Source organism: Python bivittatus, unplaced genomic scaffold (genome assembly GCF_059951505.1).
Source record: "Python bivittatus isolate LINGU-HERP-01145 unplaced genomic scaffold, Pbiv_v1 ctg000610_np1212, whole genome shotgun sequence".
In the NCBI taxonomy this organism is placed as follows: domain Eukaryota; kingdom Metazoa; phylum Chordata; class Lepidosauria; order Squamata; family Pythonidae; genus Python; species Python bivittatus.
Genome location: NW_028277088.1, coordinates 60,211,499 through 60,235,479, shown reverse-complemented (window position 1 = coordinate 60,235,479; position 23,981 = coordinate 60,211,499). Strand labels below are relative to the sequence as shown.

At 40.9% G+C, this 23,981-nt stretch overlaps 1 protein-coding gene and 1 long non-coding RNA gene across 3 annotated transcripts in view; one reads left to right on the top strand and one right to left on the bottom strand.

Annotated features, from left to right (window-relative positions):
• LOC112543046 (uncharacterized) overlaps window positions 1-325 on the top strand; it is a 65,612-nt gene extending 65,287 nt beyond the window's left edge. The window contains exon 5 of one of the 2 annotated variants that reach the window (XR_015797763.1): window positions 81-325. This is a non-coding gene — a long non-coding RNA (uncharacterized LOC112543046). The remainder of the gene's footprint in view (window positions 1-80) is intronic. The other variant, XR_015797762.1, reaches the window with a different exon arrangement.
• Window positions 304-23,981, bottom strand: part of ZDHHC11 (zDHHC palmitoyltransferase 11) — a 77,979-nt gene continuing 54,301 nt past the window's right edge. Inside the window, exons 3-4 of the mRNA XM_088150210.1 lie at window positions 22,634-22,735; window positions 304-459 (exon numbers count right to left, since the gene is read on the bottom strand). Coding sequence (XP_088006336.1) covers window positions 315-459; window positions 22,634-22,735 — 247 coding nt within the window. The 3' untranslated portion in view covers window positions 304-314. The remainder of the gene's footprint in view (window positions 460-22,633; window positions 22,736-23,981) is intronic.

Genomic DNA, 23,981 nt, shown 5'->3' with positions numbered 1-23,981 from the left:
CTGAGAAGATTTTATAAAGGAGAAACTCTGTGCTTCAATTAATTTCCACTTCAAACATTTTAAATGTCTGCTTGTTGCAGATCTCCAGTCACAGAAGACTATGTCCAAAAATGAAAGTACTCAAATGTTTATGCAAGAGATAACAACGATCTGAGATAATGTCAATGCCCCAAGATTTTTATCCATTTCTACATGATGAATTAACTTTGGGACAACATTTTAAACAGTGAGCTTACATCTTGAAAGTGTGTTTATAGTGATACCCCATAAATTACAATTATGTGAATAACAAATGCTGCTAAATCATTAGTATTTCAAGTGAAAGAAGAAATACTTTCAAACTGAGGAGATGTGCGGAGTTCTGCTGGATTCACAAAATACTGGATGAAGACATATAGGATCACGATTATCAGCAGGAGGATCCCCACAACAGCTGAAGCAACTGCATTGAAGAAAAACCTATGTACACATAAAGATGCTGCTCAGATATACTAATTTCTGCAGTTGCATGGAAACATTCCACATTGTTGTATTAATAAAAATAATATAAGGATGGACTGATATGTAGCCATAATTTATGAATTGTATAAATTGAAATATTTCAGGGAGTTTTGTTTTCCTGTTTAAGAATGAAAGCTCTACATGTTTCCAAATATAGTCACCTACAGTATTTTATTATTTATGTTTAATAATCCAAATATTTCCTAAGGCAAATTGTATATGTACCACAATGTCACAAGTAAAAGATTCAGTGATATATAGCTTAAATGCATGTTTTTTAAAACAGAAAGAATGTTTGAGAAGTGCAAGTCAGGCCATGTGGCATACATAACGTCAACACTGAATAATAGCTGGGAGCACAGAAAAAAACTACCCATTCTCAGAGTTTATCACTGAGGTAAACATTATGTTAGCTGGTGTAGAGAATCAGGGCAAACTGAGGGCAAAAGCCAAGTACCATTATATAAGCAGAGGGCTGAAGCATTTCTTAAATCCTGGGAAACAAGATACTGTAATATATTTGTAAGAGACCCAGACAGGCTCCTCCCTGATTCACTGGGATGGAGGGGAGGTAAAGCACCATTAGACTTGCAAGATTCTGTTATTATAGCCTGTCTCAATAAAGTAGAGTTCTAGTTTTCCTATGGAGTCTGTTTCCTGATCTGGTGAACCCCAAAGGGTAGAGAAGTACTGGCCAATAGAGAATGGGTCATAGTTAATGAGAAATATTGAGAAGTTTTGAACCCCCATATCAGTTGATAGTTTACTCTAAATAATATAGGGTTATTTGTTAATGGTAATAGTCTTTTTGCAAGATTGCATAGCCTATGTTTCAAGGCTGCAGATTATCCATCAAAAGACCCACTAAAAGATGTCACTATGAAAGTGGGAAATTATTAAATATTTATGAAATAATCTTGTTAGTGACATTTAATTTAATGTTATTGTTAATATAATTTAATCTAATATATTTTTGTCTTGGCCCTGCCCATGTTTTGGAGTGCAGACTCCAGAAATTTATCACTTAAAGCCCAGTGTGGCTCTTGAACCAAACAGAGTTGCTCATTTCTATTTTAGTTGATTAGATCATTTAGGGGCTATTGTCATAATGATTCATATCTCCAACTTACAGCTTAGTTGACCATGCCATTAGTTTACTGAAGATCATTACAGAATCATTACTACAGAATTCATATCTCACCATATTCTAACAATCCTAGACAGTTCACAACCATAAAGGTATATAGTTTAAACAGAACAATAAATCATTATAAAACTACAATTTAATAAAATCAAGGTTTTTTAAAAAATAAAAATAAAATTTCCAGTTTATCATGATTTAGAATCCCACATGCAAGAAATTTAAAACCCAAATATCCAAGGGAACAATCTTCATAGCCCTCATACAAGATAACAATGTGATGGCCATCCAGACTTCTGGGATAAGGCAAGAATAAGGCAAGTAACTACAAAAAAGGCCTGTTTCTAGAGTCCCATACCACCACCCCTTTAGGGATCTAATGTGTATTTACCCAGACTGAACATACAAGATGGGGAGATTCAATTAAAAAAAAATAACCTCAAAGATAATTTAGAGCCAAACCGTTTAGGGCTTTATAGGTTAAAATAGCACTATCAGCCTCCAATGCAATGCCTATAAAACCAGTGTCGATACTATGGGCCTGGTTCTCACTGCCAGCAAGTGGGCTGCTGCTTTCTGTACCAATTGTGCTTTCCAGGATATCTTTGGAGGCAACCTCAAGCACAGCTCACTGATAAACAAAATCTGAGTCTGAAGGAGGGGTGGGGGTGGAGAAAACATATCAGAAGGGACCCTCCTCAGCTTTCAGGAGAGTAGAAGTAAGAGAAGGGAGAGGTACTTTCAGACTTGCAAGATTCTGTTAAGGTAGTGTTAGTACTCGTGGTTGGTGCTGACAGTCACTAAGCCTCCTCCTTTAAAAAGCTAGTTCACTGTCAACAGATGGGCAAAGATTCCCTTAGCCATGGACTCCATCTGGTGGTGAAACAGTAGCCATGAGTCCAGGAGAACCCCCAGTGTGAGTGCAACCACTTCTAGAGCTAACTTGGAAACATGGTTTCTGAACAAACAGTACTTCCATCTTGCTAGGATTCAGATTTGATTTGTTTCATCTCATCCAGTCCCTCTCACTTTCCATACATGGTGAGAACTTCCACAGCACTTCCAGCTCACCCTGGGGCAGAGATGTACAACTAAGTATCATTGCATATAGATGATGCCTCAACCTGAAACAATGGATGTTTCTCCCAGTGGTTTCATATAAATGTTGAATAAGGGAGATAGCTGAGCCCTGTGACACTCCACACAGGGGTGGCCAGGAACTCAACTGTTGATCCTCCAGCACAATTGATTGGAACCACCAGTTCAAGAAGAGTGGAACCACTGTAAAACCATGCAATGCACCCCCAACCCTTATAGATTTCCCATAAGGATACTAAAATGGATGCTACTGAATGCCACTGAAATGTCTAATAGGACCAGGAAACCACATCTCCCTCATCCAGGTCCTGACAAAGGTCACCCACTAGAGCAACCAATGTTGTTTCATCCTATATCCCACCCTAAACCCACAGTGAAAAGGATCTCTTTTTTTGTGGCAATTTTATTAAAGATTTTATTACAACAGTTAAACTAATACAAACTGCAAAAAGGTAGAAGAATAAAAAGAAAGAGTAGAAGGTGCAGAAAATAAAGAAGAAAAAAGGAAAAATTAAAAAGAGAAATAGAAAAGAAAAAAAATAAGAATATAGTAAAGAAAAAGAAAGGAAATATATAAAGTAGTGACTTCCCACCTTCATCACAACAAATATAAACAATTTTGGTAACTTATTACTTGCTCTTAAAATACAACAAATGATCTCTTCTTCCCATATCCCATCTCTTATCTATAAACAAATCCATAAGGCATCCATTAAGGGTTACCAGAGATAACAATGTATCAATTTTAACCTTGATCAGATAACCCAACTTTATATTCCTTCCTTATACTTCTAACAATCCTAATCTTTAGTCCATTCAAATAATGTCATAGAGCTTGATTTCATTTATTCTTTGTCCCTTCTCACAAGATTCTTCAAAACCTTAACAAGCCTCTTTTGTAAATCCAGTATAGGAAAATTATCCAGGTCACTCTCTTGTTTGTTTGTATATCCCTTTTAATTATTAAAAGATCACCTGGTTTCTTTTATATGTCCAGTGTAACATCTTTTTCCATATCATTCTTGTAGCCTGTCATTTGTAAATCCACTTTTAATTCAGTCTTGATCTTGTCAGGTAGAACTTGTTCCTCTTCCATAACATATTTTAGACACAGTCTCTCCATAGAGGCAAATATCTCTGTTGACACTATTAAAATTAACTTCTGAGTCTGTTGTTCAAAAATACCTTTCAATATGTCCAATGTTAGAATATTTTGCTTCATTCTGTAATTGTAAGTTGAGATTATGTGTTCTTCTCCTTTAATAGTAATCTTTAGTTCCCTCTAGCTCTTTCTAGTGTCTGTTTTTTAAAAAAAATCTTATGTTTTTTTTAAAAATTCAAAACAAAAGCATTTTCCCACAGGAAGGATTCTTTATAATTAATTCCAAAACCTTATTTCAAATTTATCTGGACCCTTGGTACATTTGTAACTTTCTAAAATCAAAGTTTTAATCACCCTTTTGTTTATTCTAAAAAACCCAATTTTTTAAGTTCTTAAACTTGTAATTAAAACTTCCTTTTGCTAAGGATTGAAGGAAACTCACCAGGTGCTGTCAAACCTGTTGACCCAAAGGTTTCTAATAGCTGAAAAGCAGTTAACAAGCAATTTCCAAAAGTGATTAGAGAAGGAAGTATGTGAACTTAGTGTCCTTTCAAAGGTGCTAACAACGGTTTGAGCAAGATGGCTATTCTCTCATCTTCCAGAGCTCTAAACCCGCCAGATAGCTATCTTGTGACCGCCTCATGAGGAGCAGATGTCTGGAGCACCTGTGGGCAATCTCAAGTCCTCTCCTTGTCTGGAGAGGAATTATCAAAGAGCTGGTCTACTCACCAGCTCTTCATACCATGGTGGTCATCGGCTCCACTTTTGCGGAGCCGTCGTCAGTCCATCATTTCTTCCTCTGGAAGTCCCTCACACTGAAAAGCATCAAAGATAATTTGTTTCATCTTGGATATTCTGCAACTGAAGTCCTACCATCTTCTCCAACATCTTCCCTAGAATAGGAAAACTGGAGACTAGGAAGAAGTTATCTAATCCGGTTGGGTCAAGAAATAGCTTTTGAAGGAGCGTGTTTCCTGCTTCCTCTTTCAAGGTAGCTCATACAACTCATGACAGGACAGCTGAGGGAAATCACCTGTGCTGCTCTCCACAATAATTTTTGTTCCTGCTACACATCCCCTTGCTTGGAAAGGGCACCCATGAGGTAGAGAGGGCTTTGAACAGCCTGACACAAAGGGAGTTGGACTGTTATACTGTGTTGGTAGAATATTAGTGTAGTTTAGGATTGTGGTGAATCATTTGGCTAAACTTTGGCATGGAGAAGAGTAGATGCTGAAGATATTGACAAGAACTCTAGGAGGTCTAGGGCCTTAGAAGAAAGCTGAAAAGGGAGATTGATGTACATTTTGTGTTGCAGCCTTCCAGGAGGATGAAGCAACCAAAGGCTCCAGGAAAGAAAAAATCATAACTGAGCACTGAGGTAGTGGTCAAGCCAGAAAGAAGGAAGCCAGTATGTGGGGACATCAAGGAATGTTTACTGGTTTATTCAACCAGTTGTGAGTGGAGCCAATGATAGAGTTATTAGTTCTTATAGTTGCTGGCAGTAGAGAAGCCATGCCAAATGGGGAAAAACAGAGACCAATAACTGCCAGTGGCTGATCCTGTTGGGCAGTAATCTCCCAATTGTCAGATTCAGCCTAGGAAGCACACGCTGCAGCACAGAGCTGTTGGTCAATTTCACCGCCTCAGGCAATAGGTGATTAGGCAAGGAAACAAGGCAACCACAGGTAAACTACCGATGGGACGGGCAGTTAACTCACCACAGGGAGTTAATTAGAAGCGGCAACACTGTAGTGCAGCCGGCTCCCCAGGCGCCTCGGGCGACTCTGGCTTACAATACACTGGGAGCGCAGCAATCCAGAGGCAATCGGCAGGTAATTCAAAACCAGATTAAAACAGCCACTCCAACTCACCATAAGAAAAGCTCAACGGATGCAAGGGCAAAACAGACAAAGGAAGAAGATCATGCACAATCGAAACTGGCTGAATCTACCATTAGGGTGAGAGGAAGGAAGATTGCAACACAGACAGATGGGTAGCCCAGGACAAGGGCAAGGGGCGGAACCGAGGGGTAACTACAGGTCAAGGAGGGAACCCTATAAAACTGCTGTAAGAAACTGCACCAAGCCAATCCTGGCTTTGTCTGTAACCGTTACGCATTACACCCGAATAAACTAGCTTTCGTCTGAGCCTGTGCCTCATGAAGTTTCTGTTCAGCGCCAAATGCAGCGAACCTTACACCAACAAGGGAAGCAGGTAAAAAAACAGAGCTGTGGAGAAACTGCAGCAGCCACTGAACCAGCCCAGCCATTCCAATCAATCCAAGCCATTAATAACTAGCAATAAAGGAGGGTGATAGTAAGTGGAAGAAAAAGAGCCCTTCCTCTAAGCTTATTCCCAGACACCAGCATTCCAGTCTTGACGTGCAGCTGCAAGAGGTGTGGCGGGGAGAGGGGGTGATGCAAGGAAAAGGAGGTAAAGTGGCAAAAAGAGATTCAGTAGGAAGGAGTCCCAGCAATCAGCAATCTCAACATTCTTGACATCAAGGAAAAGATAGGGAAAATAAAATAATTGTTAGCCTCATGTAGAAAAATAATGATATCTAACAAGGGAATGAGGTAGAAAAATGTAACTTCTCAAAGAAAAGATCTGGGAAGACAGCCAAGGTTCATTTTTTTGTCTAGAGAGATTGCAAATGGAACCTGAAAGTGAAAACTAGAGATCTAGCTAGCAGAGAAAGAAGAGGTGAGAGAAACAAAGGTGTTTATCACATTTGCTATAAGCAAAAAGAACATTTACCAGAAAATACTTCTGTTGGTCCTTCAAGCCAAACACCATCCTAAACCCCATGACACTTCTCCTTCTCCCACCACTTCTTCTTCCAAGGACATGCACACCTTGACTACCCAAAGGAACCAGATGAGCAGGATCCAGTCTGCAGGTGGCAAAACTCAGGTTGCCAAGGACCCTATCTGCTTCTTCAGAGCCCAAAAGCTCAAACTTTACCCTAATTGCCTCATTAGAGTCTGCCTAGCTTGAATCTAAACTACCCCCCACCAAATAATGGGTAGCAAACATGATATAGCAGCCTGCAGAAATGTCTTCCCAACCATCCTTCCCCAACAAGATATAGGCCACCTTTAACATTATATATGGACCTGGTGTGAGGGATCCCAAAGGGAGCAAATTAGACTTTTTCCAATTACACCTATCACCAGAATATAAACCATATTGCTGCATAAGCTTTGATAACAACACTAAATATTTATCAAAAATACAGTAGCAATATCATCAGCATGTAGTAAGAAAGTGTATTCAATATCTAATACTAAAATGCCTTTAATTAATTAATTAATTAATTTGTTGTTAAGTCATGTCCGACTCTTCGTGATCCCATGAACCATATTGTGCCAGGCCTTCCTGTCCTTCACTGCCTCCCTGAGTTTGCTCAGTTTCATGCTCATTGCTTCAGTGATACTATCTAACCATCTCATCCTCTGCCTTCCCCTTCTCCTTTTGCCTTCAATCTTTCCCAGCATCACGGTCTTTTCCAAAGAGTCCTCTCTCCGCATTAGGTGACCAAAGTATCTGAGCTTGAGCTTCATTATCGATCCTTCCAATGAGCAATCAGGATTGATTTCCTTTAAGACTGACTGGTTTGACCTCCTAGCAGTCCAGGGGACTCTTAAGAGTCTTCTCCAGCACCACAGTTCAAAGGCATCAATTCTTCGGCGCTCAGCCTTCTTTATGGTCCAGCTCTCACAGCCACACATTACTACTGGAAAAACCATAGCTTTGACTATGCGGATCTTTCTTGGCAAGGTGATGTCTCTGCTTTTTAATATGCTATCTAGGTTTGCCATAGCTTTCCTCCCAAGGAGCAAGCGTCTTTTAATTTCATGGCTGCAGTCTCCATCTGTGGTGATCTTGGAGCCCAAATAAATGAAGTCTGTTACTGCTTCCATTTCTACTCCTTCTATTTGCCAGGAATTGATGGGTCCAGATGCCATGATCTTAGTTTTTTTAATGTTGAGTTTCAAGCCAGCTTTTGCACTCTCCTCTTTCACCCTCATCAAGAGGCTGTTTAGTTCTTCTTTACTTTCTGCCATTAGGGTGGTATCATCTGCATATCTGAGGTTATTGATGATTCTCCCTGCAATCTTAATTCCGGCTTGTGATTCTTCCAGCCTGGCATTTCTCATGATGTACTCTGCATATAGGTTAAATAAGCAGGGTGACAGTATACAGCCTTGTCGTACTCTTTTCCCTATTTTGAACCAATCGGTTGTTCCATGACCGGTTCTAACTGTTGCTTCTTGGCCCGCATACAGATTTCTCAGGAGACAGGTAAGGTGGTCTGGTACCCCCGTCTCTTTAAGAATTTGCCACAGTTTGTTGTGATCCACACAATCGAAGGCTTTTGCATAGTTAGTGAAGCAGAAGTAGATGTTTTTCTGGAACTCTTGTGCTTTCTCCATGATCCAGCGAATGTTGGCAATTTGATCTCTAGTTCCTCTGCCTCTTCGAAACCCAGCTTGTACGTCCGGTAGTTCTCGGTTCACATACTGCTGAAGCCTAGCTTGTAGGATTTTGAGCATAACCTTGCTAGCATGTGAAATGAGTGCAATTGTGCGATAGTTTGAGCACTCTTTGGCATTGCCCTTCTTTGGAATTGGAACGTAAACTGACCTTTTCCAATCCCGTGGCCACTGTTGTGTTTTCCAACTTGCTGGCATATTGAGTGCAGCACTTTAACAGCATCATCTTTTAGTATTTTAAATAATTCAGCTGGAATACTGTCATCTCCACTAGCTTTGTTGTTAGTAATGCTTCCTAAGGCCCACTTGTCTTCATTCTCTAGGATGTCTGGCTCAAGGTCAGTGACCACACCAGCATGGACATTAGGGACATTAAGATCTTTCTTGTATAGTTCTTCTGTGTATTCTTGCCACCTCTTCTTAATCTCTTCTGCTTCTGCTGGGTCCCTGCCTTTTTTGTCCTTTATCATGCCCATCTTTGCACTAAACGTTCCTTTGATATCTCCAATTTTCTTGAAGAGATCTCTAGTCTTCCCCATTCTATTGTTTTCCTCAATTTCTTTGCATTGTTCATTTAAGAAGGCCTGCTTATCTCTCCTTGCTATTCTCTGGAAATCTGCATTCAGTTGCTTATATCTTTCCCTTTCACCCTTGCTTTTTGCATTCCTTCTTTCCACAGCTATTTGTAAAGCCTCATCAGACAGCCATTTTACTTGCTTGCATTTCTCTTTCTTTGGGATGGTTTTAGTTGCTGCCTCCTGTACAATGTTACAAACCTCCATCCATAGTTCTTCAGGCACTCTGTCTACCAAATCTAATCCTCTAAATCTATTCATCACCTTCACTGTGTACTCACAAGGAATATGATCTAAGTTATACCTGAGTGGTCTAGTGGTTTTCCCTACGTTTTTCAATTTAAGCCTAAATTTTGCAGTAAGAAGCTCATGATCTGAGCCACAGTCGGCTCCTGGTCTTGTTTTTGCTGTCTGTATAGAGTTTCTCCATCTTTGGCTGCAAAGTATGTAATAATCTGGTTTCGGTATTGACCATCTGGTGATGTCCATGTGTAGAGTTGTCTCTTGTGTTGTTGGAAAAGAGTGTTTGCTATGACCAGCTTGCTCTCTTGACAGAACTCTATTAGCCTTTGCCCTGCTTCATTTTGTACTCCAAGGCCAAACCTGCCTGTTATTCTGATTACTCCTTGACTTCCTACTTTAGCATTCCAATCCCCTATGATGAAAAGGACATCTTTTTTTGGTGCTAGTTCTAGAAGGTGTTGTAGGTCTTCATAGAACCGGTCAACTTCAGCTTCTTCGGCATCAGTGGTTGGAGCATAGACTTGGATTACTGTGATGTTGAATGATTTGCCTTGGATTCGCACTGAGATCATTCTGTCGTTTTTGAGGTTGTACCCGATTACTGCCTTTCCCACTCTCTTATTGACTATGAGTGCAACTCCATTTCTTCTAAGGGTTTCTTGCCCACAGTAGTAGATAAAATGGTCACCTGAATTAAATTCACCCATTCCTGTCCATTTCAATTCTCTGATTCCCAAGATGTCGATGTTCAATCTTGTCATCTCATGTTTGACCACATCCAGCTTGCCTTGGTTCATAGATCTTACATTCCAGGTACCTATACAATATTGTTCTTTACAGCATCGGACCTTGTTTTTGCTTCCAGATACATCCACAGCTGAACATCCTTTTGGCTTTGGCCCAGCCGCTTCACTCTTTCTGGATCTACTTGGAATTGCCCTCCGCTCTTCCCCAGTAGCATATTGGACACCTTCTGACCTGAGAGGCTCATCTTCCAGCATCATATCTTTTAGCCTTTTGACATTGTCCATGGGGTTTTCTTGGCAAGGATACTGGAGTGGGTTGCCATTTCCTTCTCCAGTGGACCACATTTTTCAGAACTTTCTGTCATGACCTGTCCATCTTGGGTGGCCCTGCACAGTATAGCTCATGGCTTCACTGAGTTACACAAGCCCCTTTGCCATGACAAGGCAGTGATCCATGAAGGGGAATTAATTAATAGTATATAATAAAAATGCTAAAGGTTCAAGAACCAAGTTAAAAATTAGAGGAAACTGTGGGCATTCCTGGTGGGTGTTATCCTATAACTTAAGAGGTCACAAAACAAACCCATTTGTAATCATTCTAGCCATGGGGTAAATATATCAAATTGTAATCCAATGGAAGAAAGATTGTACAAACCTCTATCTTCTTAGGACACCTTTCAGAAATTCAGTATGAACTATATCAAATGCCTTTTCAGCATTTAATAAAATGAAAACAGTGGATTCTAACTTATCTGCCACAACATCCAAGGTATCAATCACTAAACTAATATTGTCAGATGCCTGTCTATTTTTTTTTATAAATTCAGATTGAGATGGATGAATTATAGGTGGTATTAGATTGTAATCTTCTAGCTAATCTTGCAATTAATATTTTGACATTCATGTTTTGGCTGTCAGATTCAGCCTAGTACAGCCAGCACCACTGTTCAGTTTCGCCACCGCTAGTCAGTTTCACTGCCTCAGGCATAGGCGGTCAGAGAAGGGAAACAAGGCAAACTGCAAGCTAATTGCCAGCAGATGGCAGCAATTAACTCATGGCCAAAAGTAAATTGGAACCAGCAACATTGTAGTGCAGGTGGCTCCCCAGATGCCCCGGGCAATGCCGATTACAATACTTCAGGAACACAGCAATCCAGAGGCAATCAGCAACCGGTTGAAAACCGACTTAGGAAAACCCCAATTTCATCCGCATGAGAAAAGCCCCATGAGTACACTGAGAACACGGACAAAAGACTACGATCATGAGGACAATGAAACCTGACTGAATCTGCCATTAAGGAGAGGGGAGGGAGATCCTTGACCCGGGACAAGGGCAGGGGCGGAACCCAGGGGTACTACAGGTCAAGGGGGGAACCTTGTAACACTGTAAGAAACCACGCCAAGCCAATCCTGGCTTTGTCTGTAACCACTACACATTACACCTGAGTAACTAACTTTCGGCCAAGCCTGTGTCTTGCAAGGGTTTTTGTTCAGCGCCGAATGCAGCAATCCTTACATTGGCATTCATAACAGTCTATAATTGGCACATCTGGTAGAGCTTTGCTCTGGCATTAATATTAATATGGGCCACCTCAAACAAAGGAAATATAATAAGATCTCTTCTATTTCAATATTTCCAAGAAATTTATAGTTTGCTGTACAGTTGAGATTGTCTCTAGCTTATCTGAGTATAAAAATTTTAAAAACCACTGATAATAGATTCTGTCTCGGTACAGAACTGATGGTTGTTGGCCTGAATTCCATGAATAAAATTTCACTGTTTTTGTCATTTCATCTGTTGACCCAATAATTTTTCAGTTTTTTCTCCCAATTCCCATTAATTCTGATTATTTGGATGTATATACCGGGGGAGTCACATAGAGTCCATTGCCTGTAGAGGTATTGCCTAGCAGATATAACATTCACCCACAATCCTGCCCTTATGCTTAAGGAAGTGCAGGATTTAAGACATTATAATACCAGTCCTTCCTTATCCTAGTAGCTACGCTAAATTTCTTTATTACTACTATTCCTATTCAGAACCTTACCCAGTCTGAGACACTGGCACCATTTAAGGCAGTGATGGTGAACCTATGACACATGTGTCACAGGTGACACACCATGACGTTTTGGGTGACACGCCAGCATTCACCAACACCCAACAGCAACTATTCTCCCTGTTTGAGTTACCAAAGAAACTGAGTTTGTTTTACTCGTATTTCATTTTTGTAATTATTTGACTTTTTTAATATAATACATAGCACCACACATGATTGGACTGTATTTTTTTTTAAGTAAATGAATATGTAAAGAATTGTTTCTCTTTTGTTCGGGGGGGGGGGGGGACACACCAGAAGAGTCAAGTTAGACATTTTCTGAATTTTTGACATGCCAAGCCCAAAAGTTCACCATCGCTGATTTAAGGTAACAATCTGGTATTCAATACTTAATCAGGGTACTTTGGTAAAAGCACAATTTAAAATACATGAACCACAGAGGATTAAAATATTTCCTTAAAAGTTATTTAAGCTTAATAGTTTCTAATTGAAGTTCCCTTTACTTCATGATTACACATTTTTAGCATAATGTTACCAATAACTGTTCGATATTATTCCATTTGGCTGGTGGATTTTCTGGAATACGCAGTTACTTTACTTAATTTTTATATTCACTGAATTATTTTCTAATACAAATAGTTATTCTTCTTAGCATACTATTTATGTATCAAATACTCCAATTTCCATTGCATATTACTTAGTTGTTGGGGTTTTTTTGTGCTTTCAAGTCAGTTTTTGACTCCTGGCAACTACCTGGACTAGTCCTTGCAGTTTTCTTGGCAAGGTTTTCTAGAAGCAGTTTGCCCTTGCCTGCTTCCTAAGGCTGAGAGAGAGGGACTGGTCCAAGGTCCCCCAGCTGGCTTCGTGTCTAAGGCAGGATTAGAACTCACAGTCTTCTAGTTTCCAGCCTGGTGCCTTAAGCACTACACCAAACAGGCTCCCTTGATTTAGTTTAATATTAGGAAAATAATTTTCTCCATTTATACACCACTATTTAGAAAAACTAAGGTAAGGCAAACCAATATAAGCAAAACCACTGTGAAGGTTAGGCATACCAAATTTAAAATACTATTTTGATTTCTTTGAAATGAGATGACTGTAATTCATATAATTAGGAATTAAAATACATATCATTGGGTACAAAACAAGCATCAATGGTCTCTGCACTGGTTACAGTGATACTCTTCCTGATATTTACTGTCTCAAATCAATAATTAAAAATAACTTTAGGTGGCTGTGCATAACATGGCAAAGCAAGTGTACTTATTTTCTTCAACCGATGGGAGAGGTTGTTTTCTTCAACCAATGGGAGAGCCAACCCTGTACTTCAGTCATTCTTCTTTGAAACAATTCTCTTGAGTGCAGACCCAATGTTGAAGAGAATTATTAGCAATAATGATAATATCTCTTTAATGGACAGCCATTCTGGTTGCAGATATGGCAAGGGTGAAGGAGAAGAAACTAGGTCACAAGCTAGAGGAGGAGGAGACTGTGCCATCTAGAAGATGTTCCATCTTCAATTGCATCAGTACCCTTGGACTTGGTTCTAGCAGGGATTTTCTTTGGCAAGCATAAATGTAACCACTTTTGGGATGCCATATTGGATTATGGGGCCATTTGGAGATTCAAGAATGGATGAGAATGGTGATTGTTCATTGAGTATCTACTTGAAAAACTTGTTTGCTTCCAATATGTTGTTTAAATTAGCCTGCTTATGCAAACAAACAGCAAAGGAAATAATCTAAAAGCATGATTCATGTGATTGTTTATAATAAAAGTTTGAGAGAATTAGGGAAGGATACAACAGTGACAGGAGTTTCCAAAAGTGTTGTTCAAGCAGCTATGGACAATATCACTTTATTTTCTTAGGTGGACAGGGAAAATGTTCTGTGCCAACTGATACTAAAGGCAAATACAGGCTTGAAATGCTTTATTGCTGTGTCATAAGCTTTCTGATAATAGTCAGGAATTGGGTTAGTAATTGGCCAGAGAGCATTTAAGGCTTAAAATCAGGGTACATAACTTGCTTTGTAACATGAGCCATAGTGATCTGCTAGCAGGAGAATGAGGCAGAGCCATAAGAGTTATTGGTAACAGTCCAGAATTTGAGTGCCAGAGAATTCCATGAGCCAGTCCAAATGTCAAGCCTAGGTCTCAATGCAAAACAAGGAGCTAGAACAACAGGAACACAAGTCTGAAGAGCTGTTTCCAACAGAGCAAGGTTCTGGAGGTTGCTTGTATTCAGGCGCTGGCATGGCTTGACTAGAGGCATTGCTACTCTCTTTTCAAGGAAATATGCTGATGTTCTTTGCTTAGCCCTTTGTAACTGCCAGCACATTCTTGGGTTAGGCATCCTGCCAGAATCTGGCCTCTATTATCAGAATCAAGTCTCACCTGCACAGACTCATTGTTTCTTGAAGGTGCCATAGGTGCCTGATTGCCTGGTGGTTTTTCGGGTGTTGGTCTATCTGGTCTGCCTTCTCAGCCTCTAACATAGGATTCAGATCCATCAGGGAGCTGGTGGGTTGAGCTTCTGAAGATAGCAACAATGGAGTATGCACTTGGTCCACATCCTCCCATAATTGCTCTATGCCATGTCCCTTCCAATTAATCAGGTATTGGAGTCTTCTCTAGAACCTTCAGGAGTCCAACTGCAAATTGCTTATAGATCTCCATGACTTGCTGGAACTATTCTTGCAGAACCTGGACTCTTGCTGGGACTGAGGTTTCTGGGTGTGTGGAAGGAAAGTACCAGGAATAGCATTCAGAATTCACAAAGAACAGTGTCAACTGGGAAGATGTATATTGCAGGTTATTACATTGTCAGAGCTGCGCTCAGTCCTCAATAAAAGCAAACCTCATCGAAACCAACACAGGTCCAGAGATAAGAAGTTTTATTAAAAAAACAGAAGCACACCGTGATATGGCAAAAAGGAATAGCTGGAACTGACCCTTGCCCTAGCCAAACCCCAAATGTAAGCCCTTTCCTTTCCCCCTCCCCCTTGATCATTAGTCCTTCTTGCTCTGGGTGTTGGGGCTCTCCAATTTCCTCCATTGCTAGGTTCTTAATCATCCCTGATGGTTTGGGAAATGGCTTGCCAGCATCAAGCAGTCCTTGCTTTAATCTTCCCCCCTCCCCCTGCTGGAATGGCAGAACTGCAGTGGTTTAAGCAGTCGTGAGAAAGAGCGATCACACGGATTCTGAAATCCAGCCCCCCCCAAAAGAAGAGCAGCTTTGGTCTTCATGTCATGAACCTGGGGAGAGACTAGAGAAAAGAGATAAAACATATACACCATCCCACCCCGTTTGCTATCTAGGTTTGTCAGGGTATTTTTTACAAACGTCTCTGACTAAGCAGGGCGCCCTAACATCAGTTTCAGCCACCCACTCACTCTGTGCCACTGGGAAGTGCTTCCACCGCACGAGGAATTGCAGCTTCCACCTCTGTTTCCTGGCATCCAGAATTTCTTGCATCTCGAAATGCTGCTGGCCATTAATTATTATGGGTTCAGGTTGGTTTTGCATGGGGTGCCATTTGTGCGATCCCTTGAGTGGTTTTAGGAGGCTGAAATGAAAAACTGGATGAATTCTCCTGAGGAACTTTGGTAGTTTTAGTTGGAACACCACAGGGTTAATGATTTTCTCTATCGGAAAGGGGTCTGTAAACTTGGGTCCAAGCTTTTTTGAGGGCTGTGACGTTTTGAGATATTTAGTTGACAGGTACACTAGGTCCCCCACTTTCCACAGTTTTCCTGGAACATGCTTGCGATCAGCATATTTCTTGTAGTCGTCCCGGGCATCTTGGAGTGCCATTTTAATGATTGGCCATAGATCTGTTAATTGCTTGATCCACTCATCTAGTGACAGTATGTGAGTGACTTCTTGGGGAAGTTTGGGGACAGTGACAAAATCCTGTCTGTGGCTACTTTGAAGGGGGGGTGTCCGGTGCTCTGATGCACCGCATTATTGTAGGCAACCTCAGTAAAGGGGAGCAGCTGTGCCCAATTGTCCTGCTGATAGTTAAAGAAACACCTTAAATACTGTTCCAATATGGTGGTGTTCAGTTGTTCAGTAGCCCCATCCGTCTGGGGGTGGCTGGTGGAATGTAGGGCTTGGCTCAGCCTAATTAGCTTTATAAACACCCTCCAGAACCTTGATGTGAACTGTGTGTCGCGATCAGTAATTATTCAGGTTGGGACTCTGTGCAACCAGTAGATGTGTTGTATGAATGATTTGGCTAGTTTGTTCGCTGTGGGTAGGGACACGCATGCCACGAAATGGGCTTGTTTTGAAAATAAGTTGATCACCACCCAAATCACTGTGTTTCATTTGCTCTCGGGCAGATCTACAATGAAGTCCATAGCAATCTCTCTCCAGGGCTTTTCTGGGTTTGCTACTGTAAGAGCCCCGCTGACTTTCCCCCTAATCTCTTCACCATAGCGCAGGTAGGGCACCCAGCTACATACTCGGCTATGTCCTAGCAGATAGAGAGCCACCAGAATTGCTGGTGTAAAAGGTGTAGAGTTTTAATGAAGCCCAAGTGGCCCACTGTCTTGCTATCATGGCCCTTCTGCAGTACCAATTTCCTGGCTTCCTCCAGGACATATAATTTGCCGCCCCTCCACCATGCCCCGTTGCAGTTCTCCAAGGTGTCCTTATTCTGTTGGAACCATTTGTTGATTTGCAACTTGTTGCAAAGATCACTTAAAAGGTCCCTTGTCGGGTCAACCCCTGAAGCCCCCCCTTCTGCCCAGGTTGCCGCCCTCAGCCCAGTTTGGGGTTCAGGTATAATGGCTGCAATCACTGTTTCCCTCTGGCTGTCGTGGTGCAGTAATCTAGATAGGGTGTCTGCTTTGGGCACCTCCCATCCCACCAGGTCTTGCAGTTTCGCGGGATCCATCTCCACCCCTCTACTGGATATTCTGTACCCTAAGTAGTCAATTTGTCCTTATTTGTTCCTTCCTACTCACATTTGGAGAGTTTAGTATATAGGTGTGCCTTCAACAGTTTTTTCATTACTGCTCTGACTAGTTTCACATGTTCTTCCATTGTTTCCAAGTAAATCAGGATATCATCTAAATATACCAACGCCCCTGGTAGAGCAACTTGTGTAGCAACTCGTTTATCAGCTGCATAAACACCCCAGGGGCCCCTGCCAACTGGAAGGGCATTACCAAATATTGATAGCAGCCAAGGGGACAGCTGAAGCTGGTTTTCCACTCATCCCCCTCCCTGATTTGCACCCGAAAGTATGCTTCTTTTAAGTCCAATTTCGTGAAAATCTTTCCCTTTGACAACTGGGCTAACAAGTCCTTCATCAGTGGTAGGGGGTATTTATTCTCCTGGCAAATCCCATTCAACCCTCTGTAGTCTGTGCACAGCCTCAGCGAGCCATCCTTCTTTTCTCGGAACAGGATGGGCGCGGCCAAAGGCAATTTATCAGGCCCCTTTTTAAATTAGTATCGCAGTCTCTCAGTGCCCCTAGCTCCTTGGGGGTCATCGAGTACATCTTAGGCTTGGGAAACTTTGCCCTGGGTTCGAGTTCGATCGTGCAGTCTGTGGCTCGATGAGGGGGAAGCTGATCCGCTTCCGCTTCGCTGAATAGGTGGCTCAGGTCTCTGTACTGTTCCGGGATTAAGGGGTTGGCTCCGGGGTCACTAGGTTTCTGAACCTCCACACTCGCCACTGCCAGCGCCACCCCAGGAGAGTCCCCAGATTCTTTCTGCACTCGAAATTCCCCATTGTTGAACCTCAAGCTCCCCTCTGTCCAATTTACTTCGGGTTCCTCTGCCTCAACCACACTAACCCTAGTATCAGAGCATGGCAGGTGATTGGGGTCACAAGAAAGCTCAGCATCTCTCAGTGGGTCCCGATCTTCATCTCAAGCTGTTTGGTGTAAAATTCCACAGGACCCCCTCCTGTGGTCGACCTGTCCAGTTGCATGAAGAGGATAGGGGTTTCTAACTTCTGCACCCTCAGCCCTAGTCCAGCCACAATCACAGGGCTAATCAGGCATCGGGTGCACCCAGAGTCTATTAGGGCAGACAGGTCCGCCTTGCGGTTGGTCCCTAGCACCTTCGATCTCACTGCCAGTCATCGGATCACATTCCCCCCTCACCATTTCATCATGCCTCTGATTTTCCGCCTGCCCTGGGGTGCCCTCTAAACCAGGCGGCTGGAGTTTCCCGCTTGCACAAGCTCTTCCTCGGATGAGTCACTTTCTGTCGTCGCCGGGAGTAGGATTGGCTCTTCCCTTCCTGCATCTGGCGTCCCTTTCTTCTCTCCTCTTGATCCTCCTGGGTGCTTTCCCCCCGGCTTGTTCTCCCTGTTTGGTTGCCAATCGGGTCTTTGTGGGCAGTTCGCAGCATAGTGTCCCTCAGCCCCACACCTAAACTAAGCCCACGTCATTTGTCGTGGCTCCTGACTATCATCCTTCAGCTTCCCGGGTGCTCGGTTAATTGCCACGCCTACCAAGGGTGGTGGTGGTGTACAAACACTCCCGCTTCTTCGTTTGACCACCATCCAGTTGGTTTCAACCTTCCTGCCAAGGGTGACCCACTCCCTCAGGGTCTCTGGGCATCCCCTGGCGAGCGCATGCTTCAGGATCTCCAGCTGCAGCCCTTGTTGGAAACATCTGATTTTAATCTCTTCTGGCCAGTTTCGTGCCTTTCTGGCCAGTCTCTTAAACTCCAATGCATACTCAGCGACTGGCCTTATCTGCTCGAGGCTTTTCTTCACTTGTATAACAGCGAAGGGGTCCTCGAATTGTTCCCGTAATGCCTTCATGAAACTGATGAAATTTCTCAGCTCACCCGTGTCAGCTTCATGCATTTCCACAATCCATTCTTCTGCTTGCCCCTTCAGGAAACCTGACACGTACACCACCCGCTCCGCATCGTTATGGAACAACTGGCCACATCGTTCCATATAGAGGCGCACTTGGGTCAGGAAGTATGCCAGCTGCTCTGGGTCCCCATTGAAGCCTCTCTCCTGCAGCGGGTTCCTTTCTATCCTCCTCCTCTCGTTGTGATACTCCCCTCTGTCCTCCTCACTGCTCGCTGACTCTTTGCTTGTCTCCCCGCTGGCTCCTGGTGTTGGAAGGGTTTCGGTCGGACAACCATGGTCCAGGTGACTCAGTACTCTTTCCAAGATGCTCTTTAATGACTTTACATTGTCCTACACTGCCTTAACTTGGGTCTCCATTGTGTTTACCTGGTCTACCAGCATGGCCACCCAGGGTTCCGGCTCCCCCTTTTCCGCAGGGCTCAGCACCCCCACTCCCATCAACCACGCCGCCATTGCTGATTTCCTCCTTGTGGATGGGACCATGTCCCGTTCCAGCATCTCCAGGAAAGCCGTCCAATGTTGGCCCCTTTGCCGGTCCTTTGCTTTTGCTGCTAATCGGGTCGCTCCCCCCGATAGTTCCTCTTCCGCTTCATGCTCCAGGTCCCTTGTGAAAGCGGCCTCCACTTCAGTGATTTCATTGGCCATTTCGTTCATGGCGGCTGTCTATGGGTCTGAGTGATTTTCCTCGTTGAGCCTCCGCTCCGGGTAAAATCAGAAATGGTTGAGTTCCAGCTGTCAGGGCTGCGCTTAGTCCTCAATAAAAGCAATCCTCATCAAAACCGACACAGGTTCAGAGATAAGAAGTTTTATTGAAAAAACAGAAGCGCACCATGATATGGCAAAAAGAAATATTGGAACTAAATCCCCCTCCAGCCAAACCCCAAATTTAAAGCCCTTTCCTTTTCCCCTCCCCCTCAATCATTAGTCCTTCTTGCTCTGTGTGTTGGGGCTCTCCAATTTTCTCCGTTGCTAGGTTCTTAATCGTCCCTGATGGTTTGGGAAATGGCTTGCCAGCATCAAGCAGTCCTCGCTCTAATCTTCCCCCCTCCCCCCACTGGAATGGCAGAACCATAGTGGTTTAAGCAGTTGTGCAAAAGAGCAATCGTGTGGATTCTGACATACATGAACATTCCACCAGGTGTAAAAATTCTACCCAACTGTCCCACTAAAAGTTCATGTAGCACACAAGTATTGCTTCAGGATGCTTGTCCTATATAATGGAAAGGTGGCAGAAAAGCACAGCACTGGCCTAAATTTTGCAGCCCTCATGAAAAAAACAACAACACCCAACCAGGTAATTCTGGGAAAATTAAGATAACTAGGGAGCTAGAACATGGGGTTTTGCTGTTCATTGTAAGATACTATGCTATATTAGGTCAATGAAGATGCTGTGGCCACTGTGGGAAATCTATTTTAGACAGCTGTATATTCTCTACATTCAGCTTACTCTCAGAGTAAACCAGAATGTCATATTTAATGCTAATAATTTAATGTGTTTCATCAAGACATTAAAACATGCTGCATGCTATTTGTAAAGCACTGAGATATTGTTGAGAATACATTTTCTTCTCCAAGTAATTGAGAAGTTAGTATTCTTGATGATTTATATGTAGGAAAACAGCTGCCACTGGGTCTTTGAAAGGAAAAATACCCTAAAAAGAATGTGCATGGTAAGGAAGGTAGAAAACATAAGATTTGTCAAAATAAATCTGAAACAAAAAAGTCATGAGAATAAAACTGCATATCCAAATGTTAAATAGAAAGTTAGATGATTATGAAAATGATGACATTCTGAAATAGGAATAGTAAAATTCAGCAAGCTCAGATGTAGAACAAAACATTCTACAATGATATCAATGCTTTTCCTGAACAAAAAAAAACTTTAATTAATATAATTTCCATACGTGCAATTTGCATTTGTGCCAATTTCCCAGCTTGTCAGTATTTCTTTAGTAGACCAGTAGTTCAGTTGTGTAATATTAAATTAAGCTAACAAAATAATGAGTTGTGGAAGAGTTTGATGATTATAATAGAGCAAAGCAAATTGCTCCTGATGAAAGACTAATCATCTTCTCAGTTAGCATCTAGTCAAAAGCTACTTTACCAAGCTATCTAGTTGAGATAAAAACGATAATTTAAAAGACTGCTACCTGATTTTGTTTTTTTCTTCATCCCTTTTTCCTTGTGTGATGTATATTTTAGATTGTCATAAATAATTGGTGCTCCAAAAGCAGACTGGATGGCTGTGGAACTCCTGTAGCCCATACAAGGCCCAATAATTTAAAAAAAAACAAACCTTTTCTAAGAAAACATGAACTACTATGATGTATTAGCAAAATCAATGAATTAGAAGTATGTCTCTGTCTTTTTTTAAAAAATGAAAAACTAGTTAAGGGAGAAAAATTATTTATCAATTAAATGTGTGATTACATAGCCTGCCTGAATTTCTAGAGAATGGATATGAAAGTGGGTGAGTACTTATTTGGTTAACATATTAATAATCTGTAAAACCTAACACCATCATAAACACAGAAGATGATAAAAATTAATTTATCTATTAATTGCCTCCTATTAATTTATCTGTTAATTGAGATTACAAATTTGCATTAGTTTACAATGTTCTGTAATCATAAACTTAAAACATAACTCAGAATCATGAAGTCAGAAGATGAAGATATCTAAACTTTTCAATAGTCCTCTTTAGAGGGACACAATCTGAGATTTGGGGAATAGAGCAAAGAATTAATAAAGGAGGCAAAACAAAACAGGATGCAGAACTCTTAGATATATCCACAATTAGATTGGAATGAAGTAATGTATGTTGAAAGTATTTGTTATTGCTACTTTTATATGCGTTATGATAAGTTTAACATATAGGAAGTGCTCTTTAATGCTGCTGAGGTGCTGCTTTCTCACAATTTGCTGGTAACGTAATTAAAATGAAAGTTCCAGTACAAAATCTTACTATAATTTCCCTACATTTCCCATGATATCTGCAAGGGCAAGATACTTCTATAAAGTATCACAGTATTACTCAGCAAAAAGTCCCCAAAAGTTTAAATCAAAGCAAAAAAATAGTTTATTTATTACTGATAAATATACAATATTGAATTGTATGGTCCTTTTATATAGAATTGTCTTAGCTAATTTTAATATGGATATTTATATTTTTTATTCTTTTTATTGTTTTGGATTTTAATTGTGAGCCACCCAGAGTTGCCCTATGGGGGAGATGGGCAGCATATAAATTAAATTAAATTAAATTAAATTAAATTAAATTAAATTAAATTAAATTAAATTAAATAAATAAAATGGACTGAAATTGTAAACAGGAAATATTTTAATAAAAGCATAGAAGTTAAGAGCACATTGCCTACACTTCAGTTGCATGAAATTAAAAAAAAAATCCAATATTAAAAAATGGAGCACCACAAGAAAAAATAGATGGCAATACACTGGTAACCACATTGCTTCATACAAATTGCTCTGTAAGTTATGAATAGACAAAAAAAAAAAAATCAAACAAACGAACTAGGACAGAAACAACCAGAATTATTTCTTTAGTTAACTTGCTTAATGTTTTATTATTAAAGATTTCTCTGCCATGTAATTGCTTACAGCAAAGCATTATGGGGGCATTATGGGTGCTGAGGATTGCTCATTTTGTACTGGTTATAGCAGCAGCATGCAAAACTAGCAGATTGAAGAAATATAAATGCTCCTGAGAACTGATATAGGAAATGCGGGGTTGGATGCTATTGTTCTGCTTCACTGAATGATATTATTGCTTTGTAGGTATATTCCCAAGTTAGCCCCAGACAGCTTACCAGTAATTTCTGCTTCCAACACAGTTATTAAGCCAATTGCAATGGTGGTCAAAGTCTGCAACACACTTATTGCAGGTACTGCAGTGTTTGGTTTTCAGTCCGCTAGGGAAAAAAATTAAAATTAAATAAAATTAAAATAATAGTAGAGGCCACATAAACATGCCTTGCATATTTATGGTAAATTAAACGAATTAAATAGTGCCTTGTTAACATGCATACATTATTGATGGTAAGCCCTATAAGGACAATGCACCTACCTGTAACTATGGTTTTGTACATTCAAATGCTAGAATCTGCACCTGTACAAAGCAAACCTCTGGAAAGTTCTAGAGTCTGTGATTCATCCTCTTATTGTGATTGGCTCAGGCAACTGTTGCTGCTATTTTCCTCAGTACCTTAGCACCAATACATTGGGCCAAAGCCAATTCTGTATGTATGAGGGATTGGTAGGTAGGTAGTGTGAATATCATTTATTACACAAAGAATCAAAACTACAACATATTCTTCTTTACCATGGTCTCTGAATCACACACTGATCAGTAACAAACTATATTAGAAGTGCATGGCAGGTGACTCATGATAGGTTGTTCAGTCACAGATCTACAAATGTCTACTAATGAACACCAGTGAAGAAAGTAATACACAAAGCTACTGTTTTTGTTGAATGGGCTCTCAGGAACTGTGTTAATTTGTAGCTACCTAACAAGCTGATGTAATACCTGAGCATTTTGGATATCAACTGCAATGATGCTGGCAGCCCATGTCTTGGCTGTGCAAAACAGTTGTGATTTCTGGGGGGAAAAATCTTGAGTAAAAGGACAGTGCTCTACAAACATTCAAATAATGTGATGAAGATTCCAGCATCATGGTCGGAAGTGGAAAAAAGGTAGACAGGACAAAATCTTATAGTGTGAAATTCTAAAATAATTAGACATAAAAATTAATTTGGAAAGCTGCCGGTTCACTTGCTCTCCTGGCTGCTCTACTGCAATTGAAAACACAAATATTTTAAGTATTTAAAAAACTAAAATTACAAGCTGCAAAGATTTAAAAGCCTTCTGTAATAACTACTGTAAGTAAGGATCAACAGAAAAGTAATGCAAAATCATGAGTACAAAAAACTTTCAAAAACCTTTTAAAATGGTTAGGACTGGAGAACACTGAGTATCCAGAAACAGAAAAAAAAATGCAGAAAAATCTGCTAGCTTTTTGTCAAACAGCATTAAATTGAAGAAGATATTGTTCATGGAAGACAACTTTGAAATGATATTCCTGTTCTAAAGAACTGGCAAAAAAAGTTCCATTTTGTGGGGTTGTTTTTAATGTATTTCATTTTTTTAACTAAAAC